The sequence below is a fragment of the Pleurodeles waltl genome, chromosome 6, assembly GCF_031143425.1.
Source record: "Pleurodeles waltl isolate 20211129_DDA chromosome 6, aPleWal1.hap1.20221129, whole genome shotgun sequence".
NCBI lineage: Eukaryota > Metazoa > Chordata > Amphibia > Caudata > Salamandridae > Pleurodeles > Pleurodeles waltl.
In genome coordinates, this window is record NC_090445.1 from 198,320,559 (window position 1) to 198,335,426 (window position 14,868).

The 14,868-nt window shown below is 44.0% G+C and overlaps 1 protein-coding gene across 6 annotated transcripts in view; it reads left to right on the forward strand.

Annotated features, from left to right (window-relative positions):
* Nucleotides 1–606: 606 nt before the first annotated feature.
* Nucleotides 607–14,868, forward strand: part of KAT7 (lysine acetyltransferase 7) — a 683,237-nt gene continuing 668,975 nt past the window's right edge. For 2 of the 6 annotated variants that reach the window (XM_069237807.1, XM_069237810.1), the window contains exon 1: nucleotides 607–830. In XM_069237807.1, coding sequence (XP_069093908.1) covers nucleotides 816–830 — 15 coding nt within the window. In that variant the 5' untranslated portion in view covers nucleotides 607–815. The remainder of the gene's footprint in view (nucleotides 831–14,868) is intronic. The other 4 variants (XM_069237812.1, XM_069237813.1, XM_069237811.1 and 1 more) reach the window with 3 other exon arrangements.

The window sequence follows — 14,868 nt, forward strand, 5'->3', positions numbered from 1 at the left end:
CTATTCCCCATTTTTAAACCTCAATTAGTTAATGCAATATATCTGAACACGTCTATGTATGTGTAACCAGTGAGAAATAGAAAAGAATCTTAGCTGGCGGAGTAGGGAATAGTGATTTGTCTACTTATAGTGCTACCAGGTCCCATTCTGCAACTGAGAAAGCACTTTGGCTGTGCAAGTGGTTAACTGTACTACAGCTAGTAAAAGATAGGTGTCACACCAAGTATCACACATTTAGCTGTACAATGTCAATCCTAAACCCACGGAAATGCCATACATAAGCAATATTAAAACTTGGCAACTATAGAATGACAGCAGCTGTCAGTCCGGAACACACATAAAAAAAAACGTAGCGCTTAGGAAGGCGCTGGGTAGATAGTTTTGAGTACGAAATACATTAAAAAGATTGTAGCTCTAAAGAAAGCGCAAGGAAGTTCATTCGTTTGAGAAGAGCTTTTTAGCAGCAAGCTTACACCGCTACACCCAACATGGCCGAGAAAATAAACACTACCTAGCGCGTTCTTGTCTAACGCTTTTTATACGAGTGCTCCACCTCCTTGCGGCACGTGATCAATGACTTCAGGCACGGGAAGCCTCCTGTCCTTCAGAGTCAGCACGGCAAGTCACGTGATTAACGGTCGCGCGCCAGCTGTAGCGGAGGCGCGAGCCACAGAGGTGGGCGTGGCGTCCTGTGGGGGATAGCGCTATCTAGTACACGCGCGGTTCTGAAGCGAACTCAAGTGTGCGCGTGCGCTGTGGGACCGTTAAACCGAAGAGACCCTGGGAACGGAGGCATAGGGGCGGCTGAGGGAGACATGCCGCGGAGAAAGGTGAGGTGCAAGGAGGGTGGAGCTGTGGGTTTTAGGCAAGCACTTCCGCTAAAGTGTACTTTTTAATATTGCTTAGCGATGAAAGAGGTAGATTCCATAAAAACCTTACACTGACTGCCTGCCCTTTCCACGCTCACTCCGCATTGAAAAGAACACAGACAAAACAAGGCCTCAATCGTATGCACCGCCTGTTCCTTTTGCTCATTGGTCCTAGTTCCTATCTCTACCAGGTGATTGGTTTGAGACATAGTCTATCTCGATTCTTCTCGCGTGGCTTCTCGCGCTCACTAATTTCCCCTCTACCGTTACCTTGGATTGGCTGGAAAGGTAAACAGAGGCTTAACGTGATTGGCTGCAGGGTAATTGTCCACGTGATTGGATGTAGGGTAATTGCGTCTACGGCTCCCCGCTCCGTCTGCCACTGCTGGCCAGTCTCTTCTGATAGGATGCTGGGGATTTTTTTGTATTTATTTTTTGGTTGGGAGGGCGTGAACTCTCCATTTTTACTCTGGTTCCGGAGCGTGATCATGCTTTACATTGGCATGTCGTGTGAAGAAAGTATTGGTTATGGAGGCAGCGTGTCTTGAGTTTGTTAGGCGCACCTTGGTGTTTTAAGTGTTGGAAAGTCTCTTAGAATAAAGCAGGATTGAGTACCAAGTTGAAAAATCCTGATTGTCTCTGTTTTATAACATGGTTTTATCCAACCTATAGATGGTTAAATCCCTGCTATTGCAACAAATTTGGACAGAACCAATAGAGGGTTGTTTATTCTGTTTTCGGCCTCCTTACTAGGAAGAATTATTTGGTCTTGGAACGATTCATCATATTATCAATATTTCTGGCTTGTCTGTAGACCAAAAGAGTTCTTGTTAATCAATGTGTATAGTACCAATTTGTGTTGTCATAATGTTGACATACTTATTTGAGTTGATTTTTGTTAATACAAATAATGGTGTGGCTCCAGGGTGGGGCTGTTGCTTTAATAATCAATACTGTCACTTATGGAGATATACATCCCATGGATTTCTATACCTTTGAGGGGTGGCATTAACACACTTTTAGCATGGCGAAGATTTAAGTTGTCTTCTTGACTATTGTCACCTGCAGTTTGCCTTTATTTTTTATGATTTATTACAGTACCCTCAATTCTACATTGTTTTCTCCTGCTTACCTGGGTGTTTTACCAATTTCTTTGTATTTCAAAATGTTTTAACAGTTACAACTTATTGTCTATTTCCTATTGCACAGATTTCCCCCCTTTGTAAACTCAGCTCGACCCACTCCCATTAGTGGCAGAGAAAAGCAAGTCCAGTCTGATGAAGTGGGAATGTGTTGTCAGTCCTTTTAACCAACCTGTTGTTTCTGAACAAAGTTGACATTTTGTATTGTTTGGATGGGGATGTGGAGGCAGTGGAGTTTGTTGGCTTCTATCATGTTTTATGCGGGCCGATCATGAAACTCCTAACAGTTCTGCCACACCACAAGATGAAAATGAAATGAGTCAGATGGTTTCCCTTGGATTGTTGTAAAGCATACAGTGACCTTATGACTGAACTCAAAACTACATAGGAACATGGCAGATGGTTTAATTTTTATTCATAAATAAATATGATGGCCTATGAGAGGGCAGTTGATTATAGGGGGAAAAAACAGATGATGCACGTGAATCATTGTTAGCAGCCAGTGCCCATGGAGGTAATCGTGCATTCTACCAAGTTGTACATTTCCCATTTTTAGAGTGCAGCTGTGTGGTATATGAAAGGCATTTTAGGGAGTTTCAGAAATTTGACCTGGGAATTAATTCTGCCCATTGCTTGCTATTGCCTTTGTGGTTGGAAACTCATGTTTTCTGGCTTTCCACTTGCTGGCTTTATTCGTTTTAGTCTTCCCAGCTATAGTTTCTACCTCCTAGTGTCAAATTCGTGTTTAGCATGTTCTTCCATTAATTGGTTTTCATACATAAATGTTAGAGCTGTACTGTCTTGTTGAGACCAATGTATTTGTAATGAAACTTAATAAAATCTGTGATTAAAAAAAAAAGTATTTTAGCACTTTATAAGAGCACCAGTTACATTGCACAGACATTTTTTTTATGGCACTCAGGAGATTACATGATTTGGTCCGGATCACAGGATGTCGGCAGCTCTCTCCATTATTTCACAACTTTATAATAGTCCTCTTTATCATGTACTAAAACATTGACAAAGGCAATAGACTTTGCATAGGTGAAGCTTATTGGCTTTGCCAGTGCTTAATCTTCATTATGTATAACACGATCTTGAAATACATACCTTCAGGATGTGCACTGTACATAAAGTTCTCCAACATTTGATTTTACTATATAGTCGATGTATAATAACAACCCAGACCATCTAAAAGATGCACATAACTGACCTTATTCTTAGTTCACTATTGTCATTGTCAAGGGGAGTGGAAGTAAGACTGTTTCAAAAATCATTCTTGAAAGCTATTTCTTACTTGCACTTATAAAGACTGATGCACTACTAAGATGAAGCAGTTATGCATGTGAATAAAATACATTTTTGGAATTCTTGAAGCAGCGTTTTCATATTTTACATGCTTGTTGCAGAATGTCATTAACAACGAAGGTGGCCCAAAAAAGTAACTCTGAAGGATGTAAGTTATGCTTTTGACCCTGTAAATTGGTCCAAGCTCTGGAGCATAATGAGTTTTGAGATGGACAAGCCTGTTGTTCATTTTCTTACGCAACTACATAACAAGATAACTGCTATTGTGAGATAATGCCCCAGCAGTGAAACAGCTGTGCTCTTGAGTATTGAAAGGGCATGCTGCAGGATTTGATTAGTGTTGGAGTTTTATTTGTACTCACTTTAAAGATAGCTTCAAAAGGAGTCCTGTTTGAGCTGTCTTGATATGTAAATTGCTTACAATATGCAATGGAATACTGGGCAAATACAAAAGTATTCTAATCTGCTTCTATCCAGTCTGTTGCTATTAAACGGGCAAGTCTGAGTACTGTTTGAATTTAGTTCCACTTTAGTCTGTTGAAGGGATTTTGTGTGGACGGTTTGTACATAAGGGATTTGTGTGATATACAATGAATTATTGTGCAAAGAGAATGAAATACACATATGCACGAAATTGGAATCCTATTATGACTTCGCCGGAGACGTGCAATAAATGTAGAACGATTGTGTAGCTGAAGACCAAAAGGAACTGTCATGGCACGGATGAATTGACATTGAAACATTTTGGTGGTTGTTGTAGCACGCTTGATTGCAGTGGAAAGAGGAGTGTATAAGACGAGAAGATGAGAGTGAACGGGTTGGCCTGGGTGAAGGTGTTTGCCGAAACATACATGCCCCCCCCCTCATTTTACGGTGCTTATGAATTATGAAACAAAAGGAGCCTACAGTCTCATTATTATGCTTTAATAATAGATGCGATGTATGGCATACTTGGTGTGTCTGTATTCTGCAGAAGAACGACACGTGTAACGATTGTTGGGTTTAATGTGTGAGCCTGCACAACCGCCAGCACACTGAGATGTGAAGATCTCCCTGAATGGTTTGTGCACTGATTTGGGTGGTACTTAGGAACGGCTCTCTTCCGGTGAACCATACAAGGAACTGAGGAATTGGGAAGGAGGACGTGGTAAGTGTACTTCTCGGCGGGATGCCGTGAGGGACTCCCTCTGTTAAAATCTGTCACAAACTGGATCACCGTTGGCGTCTTAGACCCAGTCTCCCGCAATGTTGAAAATGACAATGCAAGGAATAGACCGCAGAGTGAAGGAATAGGATAGCAATGAAGCCATAGCCACTGATACAAAGGCCAGAAAACAAACAAGGAGCAATACCAGGAAATTTTGGAATGTGCACCATTATCCATATACTGCAGGGGTGATGCGAAATTGACAGTGAAATAGCTCCATACCAGAGTTTAAGGTAAGGTGTCCTCATACTGAAACTGTAAATTTCAATTCTGTATGCAAAATGGCTAAATAATGAGCCTAATGGGAACGTGCAGCAAAAGATGTGTTTGATAACAGTAACACTGATCATGATAATCAATGTAAATATGGTATGGGCACACAGACTCTAGCTCAAATCAGAGAACTTGAGAAAGCCAGAATCTCTGAATCTAACAAGTGGTGGGAGATAACCTCACTAGCGAAATATGTGGAATGTGGTAGAATACCGCGTGCTTTAAGAATATTAGCGATGCCTACATATGGTGATATGGATCCAGAGCTTTTTGAGGAATGGAGAACAAATACAGAGGATTGATCCATTAAATTTATGGATACTTTTTTTGAAACATGCCAAACTTCGAATGGAAATAGAAACTGCCAGAATTGAGGAACTATTAAAGGAGATCGAAGGAATAAAGTAACAGGAAGAAGTGAAAACAATGCTATGGGAAAGCGAATTGCTAAAAATGGGGCAGAAAAAGGAAAGAAGACAGCTCATACATTGAACAGAGATAAACTAAATTACCAGTATGGAAGGGCATACACCTTCACAAAGAAGTTTTAACCACTAAGATCCAAGGAGAAAATGAACCAGACTGTGCCTGGGAACACTGAAGTAATTGAATTAGATGGGAATTCAGATTTATGTTCCACTGCAGATGAAGGTCCAAAGGAGAAGATGGATCTTTATGGGAATGAGATTACTGAGAAGGGTGACACCACAATGAGGAAAAGAGAGATCGAGGGCACTGTGTCACAGGACGATGGAGGGGCAACCTGGAGTTAAAAAGGGAGATCGAATATAAATCCACAAGCTATTAATATAGAGTGGGGTTTAACACCTACACAAGAAGATCTTAAGTTCTGCATTGAGTTTTTGCCCAACCTTTAGTCCTGACTATGTAAATGTAAGATTTGAAACCTAAATGTACAAGGATGCTGAAAGTGTGTAAATATGTGATAAAAAGCCACATATACCAGGGAACTAAGAGGGAACATGGAAGTCTGAATTTACAATTTGAAATTTCTCTGAAGTGCTTCTTTTGGATGAGCTAGAAATGGGAAAATGGGGAAATAACTCCAACTGTATCTGGAAAAGATAATGTGGATAATGAATGTCTGAGAAGGATTGGATTTTCAACTGACTCGCATATTGAAAGTGGCCTACAACCACAAAATATATTGTGTGTCCTCAATGACCAAGTGAGAACTTGATCGATGTTTTTTATGAACTAGTCGTGGATGACATCCATAGATTAAAGAAGAGATTTAGACATCAATGCAAAAGTAATTTGTCATCAAAGGACTGGTTTGAATTGAACAGACTTGGGAACAACAAATCAATCATCATTAAACCCTCTGGTAAGGGTGGTAGCATCATTATTATGGACAAAGACAAGAGATGGAAGTGTTCAGATAGTTGAACAAGAGAGATTACTATGAGAATTTGCGAACCAATTCAGTCAAGGAACACCAACAAAGATATCATGGGATGTTAATGGTATGATTTGGGGCTTCTGCAGTATGAGTATCTATATTTCAGTGATGACTATCCAAAAATCCCCATTATCTGCTTCTGTTTTTTTTTTTAAATATTGTTTTTTTATTAACATATTCATGCTATCCACAATACAAGTGACCATGTACAGTAAAAACTCTTATTCTGTGACAGTTACAGGAATGCAGTCACTTCATGTTCTTAACTATGGATAGCAGGGCAAATCTCGTATGTATGTATGTGTGTGTGTGTGTATATATATATATATCATTTGGAGCATTGTATGATCCTCCTTCCAGTTACAGTATCAAAACATCCTAAGGAGCGGTGCCCTGCCTGGGTGAATTATAACCACTGGTACGCTGGTATAAGTGGATCCGCTTCTCCTACTAGCTACTGTGTGGGTACCAAAGTGGTGAGTAACAAATACCTTCAACAACAGCTAGTCTTGGTGTCACCTAATCAGAATCAAGGTTCGTCGTCATTGTCCAATGGACATCTCGGTATATCATGATGTAACATGTCTTGCGGGGGCGTGTGGAATGTGTAAAGATTCTCCCAACTGTCAAGACATTATTATGTTCACTAAATCCGTATTTAGTGTAATGTGGGTGCTTTAGAATGATTCAAGCTCAATTACCCTGGGGCTCCGGGCCCTCTCCCACCCATCTCCTGATCTGTGTTTCCCTCCTATCGGCCTGACCATCAAGTCCCCCCCTATAGGAAATAATACAGACTTGCACTGATTGAGGCGCAGTCCTGACATATTGCTGAATTCCGTTAGAATATCCAGCAATATTGAGGCTGAGGGTCTGTCAAATATAGCAAAGTGTGGTCTGCATAGCGGGAGACAACGTGACTGTGCCCACCGCACCCCCCGTCAACTGCATCATTTCCCTCCTCAATTTGTGTGCCAGGGGCTCTAGCGTGATTGTGAAGAGTGGCGCTGATAGGGTATCGCTTTCAATTAGGATGAGATCAGAGACCTCCATGCCCGTGCATATTCGCACAACTGGGTGGGTGTACAGGAGGCGTACCCAGCCCAGGAGCGGCGTGCTTAAACCCCTTTGCAGCCAGGGCTGTCCTCACTTACTCCCACTCTACAGTGTCCCGTGCTTTTTCTATGTTGAACAAGGCCACAGCCGCCAGGGTATCTTCCCCAGTTGTCGAGTGAAGCACATGCAACAGGTTCCTGAGATTCATGTCGGTCCCCCTATCCGGCATAAAGCTACACTGGTCGTCATGCACCAAGGGCCAGATGTAGGTAGATTCTGAATTGCGCCCTGCAAATTGCGAGTCAGAGCGACTCGAAATTTGCGAGTCGCAATTCAGAATGTAGGATGGTGTCCCTGACACCATCTGCAACACGCAAGGGGGTCGCAAAGGCCCACCTCATTAATATTAATGAGGTGGGTCGCAATTTGCGACCCCCTTGAGACTTACGGCACTCACAGGGATGGTGGCCTGCTGGAGACAGCAGACCACTATGTCTGTGACTGCTTTTAAATAAAGCAATTTTTTGTTGTTGTTGTAATGCACCCCGTTTTTCTTAAAGGAAAACGAGATGCATTACAAAACTTAAAAATGAAACGTTTTTGTTTCATTTTTTCAGAGCAGGCCAACTGCCTGCTCTGGAATTTTTTTTTTTTTTTAATGCCATTCACAAAGGGGAAGGGGTCCCACTGGGACCCCTTCCCTTTTGCGAATGGGTGCTAACTGCGATTGCTTTGCGACCGCGTTGACGGTCACAATGCAATCTGGCATTGCACTGCGACTCGCAATTAGGAATTCCTAATTGCGAGTCGCAAACCCGTTTTGCGATTCGGTATCCAGGTTACCGAATCGCAAAAGGGGTTTTGTGCATTGCCAGGTGCAGTTTGCACGTCGCAAACAGCGTGCTATATCTGGCCCTAAGTGTGATATTATCTGTTTTACCTGGGAGGCATGAGAGATTAAGGTCCGCCAGGTAGGCTTGTATCTTCGAAGTCGGGGTCCTTCCCTTGGTGTATACAGTCACTAGGTGGCCTGCCAGGGGCATATTGCTATCGTATTGTGAGTTCAGGTCTCCCCGTCCGGACTCTGCAAGGACAGTATGAGAGGTGTGGGGTCTCAAGGCGCAACAGCCAGGCCATTAGGCGTCCTAACTTGTCGCCCTCTCTGTGCCGTATTTGTTGATAGTCCCGTTTTGTCAGCTTGTCTAGTCAGTCCCATAATTCCACAATGTGACAGCTGGCCTGTAAATTGATTTCCTGAACGCCGTAAGTGTGTCCGCTGTATGGCAGCTAAAGAGTTCTTGGCCTCTTAGGTCTAATTCTAATTCTAGTCACCGGTGCATACTACAAATCCAGGACAGACATTGCCTGTGGGACTAGCTTTTAGGGCATCCCACTCCACACCCCTGGTCGCAGTAGATAACCGATTCAAATTTACTCTATTACTGTGCCTAGCTCCTCCCTAAACATGGGTCCCCCATGGTGTCCAGGTGGAGACTCCAGAGCGGGGCACGAGGTCTGCGCCCTCCCATCTGACACTCCATTGATACTGGTGCATGATCGAACAGGAACCTACCTGTGATCTGGACGTTAGTAACGTCGCAATGTCACAGGTCACAAGGAATCTATCCTGTTGGCTATGCGTGGAGTGGGTGGGAGTGTAGCATGTAAATTCTCTTGTGTTTGGGTGCAAGGCTCACCTCGCCACATGTCAATGCATGTCAAAACCTGATACATAGTCTTGTTAGTTTAATTAATAATCTACTAGGAAATTGGCATCAGCAGGGGTTGTTGGATGAAGAAGAGTACATTTATTTGAAGGTAGATCGACCTAGATATCCATGCTTTTATACTCTACCAAAAATTCACAAGAATCACCCTTCCCCCCCCCCCCCTGGGAGACCAATTATTTCAGGAATTGGGGGGACCTACGGAGAGAATCTCAGAATTTGTTGATATATTCTTACAACCATTGGGTGAATCTTATGTGGAAACCTAAAACAGCTGAGTAAGCTGATATTAGGCCAAATATTTTTAATATTCGATACGAAACTCACATGATTTGGACCTGGATGGATATCTAGAGGACTTTTAAAAAAAACTACAAGGGTCACTGTGAATACTATGAAGTTATTTGTATGGACTGTAAAGAACTACTACAAGAACTATAATACGATTGAAGTTACCTATGACATTATAGGGCCGGACGCCTACATCAAAATATTGTATTCTGCATTTCAGATTATGTGTTAGGAATTAACAAATGTAAAAAAAAAAAAAAATATTGAATGTTTATTTCAAAGTATACTATTTGTGAGATATTTAGCTGGACGAGTGCCTGAAAATAATTAAAGGTAATTTATCAGGAACTGTGTTGCTGATCACAGGGCAGTTTGGAGGTGTTCGCCCTGTTCAGTGCACCGTCTGGGCTAGTAATTTAGTGAATCAAGGGCAGGTAGCGCAATTATACTCTGTGAAAACTTCTCAATTCATATTAGTGTCAATGCTTTGTAGCCTGTCTATCACAGCCTGGAGCGAAATGTCATTTGTGGTTTGATGTGAGTCTTTGGGGGTACCTGTCCATGTCTCCATTAGGGACACAATTAAAATCCCCAGCCTATATATAATCAGGAGCCCTAGAAAGGGGGGTTAATTCGGTTTCTGTTGCAGGAAAAAAGTTGCTGTCATCAATGTTTTGGGCATATATGTTTAACAGGCAGACATCCATTCCATTTATTTGGTCATGTGTCAGTAGATATTGGCTGTTAATGTCTGCCTGGAGTCCCCGGAATTGGAAAGGCACCTTCGGGTCAATCCATATTAACACTCCGCAAGGGTAATTTGAGTATGTGGTAGAGTATATTTGTTCCTTCCATTTCCGGTGTAGTTTATTGACCCTATTGCCGGTTAAGTGGGTCTCCTGAAGGAGTGCAATTTGTATGTTGTGATGACGTCGATAGGTCAGTACCCTGTGTTGCTTGACATATGAATTCAGCCCTCGCACGGTCTATGTCAGAAGTTTATATTGAATATCCATACGCATTGCATATAGTCATACAATGTCCAAACGACCTGATGTGACTTTCGGTGTAGTCTCACTCGTCAGTGCATGTTGGATGAAACCGGCCATAGCTCTCCCCTTACCCCCGGGTAGACATATGATAACTTGTGCATTCCCAACCAAGTCACTGTACGCCCCTCCTTCCCCTTACTACGTAAAAAAGCATTATAACATTGTGTTGTCAATATTCAATGCCCAGTCTATAAGCTACATACATCCCAATCACACTTATCATTCCACAACCAGACTCTCAATCAGAACACCTAAGGTCTATGCACCAGTGGGCCAAATTGTAGATCTTGTGGGTTGATGGGATCAGCACACCTGCCCTACTCCAGGTGCTAAGTCATGCACTCTGGTCCAGTCGCCCTACTAACAGCCAGCCTCATTCATTCCTTCACATCACGCACTGAGAGTCAAACATCCACATTCAGCAGTCACATCCAAGTTAACTGTTTACTCACCCCTACCCCTCACAGGGTTATCAGGGCAGAGTGCATCCAGTAGCGAGACCCAAGGATCAGTGAATCTGCCATGTTTGATCAGTTCCCCTGCAGCAGTACGCTGTGGTGAGGGTGATGCAGTTAAAACCTGGGGCAAAGAAATGGCACCAGCGGGCCTCCTGCCCTCCTCTCATTTCTCGGTCTCATCTGGGAACCTAGATGCAGTGCCTCTATTGTCTGTGCTCTCTGCTTCCTTGCTTGCAGTGACCTAATAGGTCCAGGGTCCCCACCATCCTGACCTTTAGACTGGGGTGCTGGGATGCGGCCATCTCCACTCACCTCTAGCCAATCCCAGGCTGCCTCTGGGGAAGTGAAGAAATGAGCTTCGTCTGCATGTATCACTTTAAAATTTGCAGGAAAGAGCAGCATGTAGCGTAGCCCCATTGACCTAAGTTTCTGTTTGACACCCCAGGACGATGCAAAAGGCTGTTGGACTTGCAGTGTATAGTCTGGAAATATTCATATCGTGTGACTATCAAACTTGGGGTCTCCTGTTCGATGCATAGATTGCAGAATGGCATCCCAGTCTCTGAAATTAAGGATTTTTTTGATGAGGGTACAGGGGGAGGGGGTGCTACGGGTGGCTTAGGAGTCAGGGACCTGTGTGGTCTCTCCACAACCAATACTGGAGATAACGCAGCCTCTGGGCATACCTCACGTAGCCATCTTTCAAAGAAATAATTCTGAGTCACTACCCTCAACGTCTTCTGGTAATCCCATGAAGTGGAGGTTTCATCTCCGCAATAGTCCTTCCTCGTCCTTCGCCCTTCGATCCAGTGTGTCAGTTTTGGAGGTAATTGCAGCAAGTGCAGTTTTGATGGCTGCCGCTTCACCCTGTAATGGGGACACAAGTTGTTCTGTGGCCAGGGATCGCTCTGAGCAGTCCAGCATCCAATGATATAGCATCTGTCTTGCCCTGACAGTGGTGCAGGAAAGCCCAATGGCTGCAAGTATTTGAGTTCCTGGAGGTTCGTTGTGTGGACGGGGCGGCTGCTCAACAGTTGTATGGGCAGAGGGCAAGGTCCTACACCCCCGCCCCTCCTTGTGTTCCTGGGTTGTTGTATTGATCAATTTTGTTATGCTGGGTATTGCGAAGTGGCCTGTCTTTCCCCATAGTGCCTGTAGAAGATTACAATTTACAGGTAAGAACTGGCCAATTGGCGTAGTATGAGCACCTGTCTGCCAGGCAGGGGATCTCCAGATGTGAATGGGGCTGCTGCGTGGTGGAATGCGGCTGAATACCAGCCAAGACCCAGTATGTTGCACACAATGGCTACGTATCCAGTGCATCGTTCATGGCGTTCTTCAGATTCTGTCTGTCAAAAGTGAAGGTCCCCTGTAGGGAATGCGCGGCCCAATATGTGGGACAGGTTCACTAGGGGACGGTGAAGGAGGTCAAGCTAGGTAAGGGCCAACCAGGTATAAGAGTCCCTCCCTGGGAGCTGGGGAACCCTTTAAGGCCCAGGCCGCACTTGGTTCAACAGAGGAACACCAACACAGTGCCTGACAGTGTGGTTCCTATTAGGCAGCCCCAGCGCCAGGCTTCTCTCCTGGATTGAGGGACACAGTGTCCAACTGGAGTGTCCTGTGGTTGATAGGCAGCGAGGGGCCACACAGTGTAGGGTAGGCTGACATTTCCACAAGTCTTTCGTTCAGGTGTAAAGAGTCCGGGCTTGCGTCCCCACTCGCGCGGGCCCACCGATGTGTGCAGACCTCACCACGCCCCCCTGATCCCCTGCAAGGCACTGGACAGTCCTTCTGGGTTTGTCCTCTACTCAGGCCTCAGTCACTGCTCGAGGTCCCCCGTCCCCCTGCACTACTCACCTCCAGTATGGCCAGCCTAGCTAGGCAGCACTCACTCTCAGAAATCACTCTGCTGAGGCCACACCTCTCACTTGCGCTGTGGGCCCAAGGCGTGCGCTCAGCAAAACTCCGTCCTCTCTGTGGGAAGTGAACCACATGTACCCACCCACAGCTAGACAGACTTGTTGCGGCCGCTCCTTCTCCAGCTCCGCCGTGCCCAGACCGGGGCCTCCACGTGGCGAAGCGCCAGGGCCTCCACTCTACAGTTGGGGGGCAGAATATCTACTAAGGTAAGGGCGATCCCCGGGTTAGTGTACGCTCCCCCCAGCAGTGCAAATATGCTAGGGGTGCATGTCAGAGCACCAGTGCCGTCTGGTGTGCAGGATTATGAAGGATTTTTGTGGTGCTGCAACAGAACTTGCTGGAAAGTCGTCTGCTTGGTCGCCTTCTGGGCACCCCCCCATTTACCTACTTCTTAGCAAAAACCCATAAAGACAAAGCAAATACTGTGGCAGACCTATTGTGAGAATGATTGAATGCCTTCTGGAAAACACCTCAAGATAGCTGGATCGTTTCTTATAAGAGTTTGACACCAGTTTACTCTCCTTTATAAAGAATACCAATGAATTTCTGTGTAAAATCAGTTAAATTTCGTGGAAAAAGACATACATGATGGTGACAATGGATGAGACTTTAGCAACATAAAAAGATGATGGACGGGGTGGTGAATCTTTTCAAACACTTGCCCCCAGTCACAGATCTGGTTTAAATCCATTATTCTTTTGCTCACCAACCCTACCACCCCAGTTTGAACCCAGCCATATGCAAGTCAGTCTTGGCCCTACTCTCCATGGGAACAGTCCAGCCCAAACTGCCAGATCAAGTCCTCCTGGACCAAAAAGAAGCACCTAGAGACCTGTTTCAGGTTATCAAACTAGCCTGGCTTGTGAGGGGTGATACCCCAAAACTGGTACCAGGGTGCTTATTTTCTGTCCAGGGAGGGCCTGGTAGTTCAGGCTCAACTGTTCCCATGAGGAGAAGAGTCAAGACCGATTATCATATGGCTGGGTCCAAGCTGGGGGGGGGGGGGGGAGCAATAAAAATGGATTTAACCCAGATCTCTGCTTGGGGTTGAGTATTTGAAAAGTTTCAGCACTCCGTCCATCACCCTTTTGTGTTGCAATGAATGTGACAACACTCCTCACATCCATAACACATGGATATGGAATTGATGCGTGTTGATATTCCTTGAGAGCTCACCCACTCAGTTTTGTAGAGCACACACAAACGATTATAACTATGCTCCAGTCAAGCCATTAAGACCCAAGAGAGGAACTATTCAATGGTGAAACACTTCTGCGAGGTTCATGTTGGGAACCCAATCAGGCTTAAGAACTATGGAATCAAACAAATTAAGATGCATCCACGCAATGGAGATTGTGAATTGGATTTAGGGAAATGTTAATCTAGATTGATTGATTGAAAAAACGTGTGTCGCAATTTGGAAGCAGAACTGCCATATACATGTGTAACTGCAAGACGAATGATTCCCTACAACAGAGGACAGCTTGAAGTTTAAGAACATGGCCAGTTATATGATGCCCACCTGGTGTTTCATAATGACTGTAGATGTAGCTTAGGATCACTTATGAACGTATGTATTTTATCACAAGCTTTCTACCCCTGCTTAATATTTGTTACATGGGAATTTTTTGGATACATCTATTTTTACACAATTCCTTAAAAATTGGGTTGGATTGGTTGAATATGCTGCCCACCTCACAGTAATGAAATCGTTCTATAGTCTGTCCATGTTTTGATAATAGTTGAAGGTGTATTTTAGAATGGGATAATGATAACCAACGGTATGCTAGCCGCCAATTTTGAACTATATGTTCATAGCACTAGAACACTGACATTTTAAATTTTTGCATGGAACAATGTGTGATAATCGGATGTATTCATTACTTCTCTGTTGCACAAAAATCTCTTGTTATGACTAAGTGCTGTGTGAGAAACCTTTGGTGGATAATTGTGAAGTGCCAAGTTACAGATACAACATTCCCGTCACCTCTATAATGAACTTTCAACTTACTGCTAATTGCTGCTATTTGAGTTCTAGATCTGATTATTGCTGGAATTTTATTTGCTCCATGACACTTTAAAGATAGCTTTAAAATGGGTGCTGTGTGAGCTATCCTGAAATGTGAACTTTCTGCAAAATGT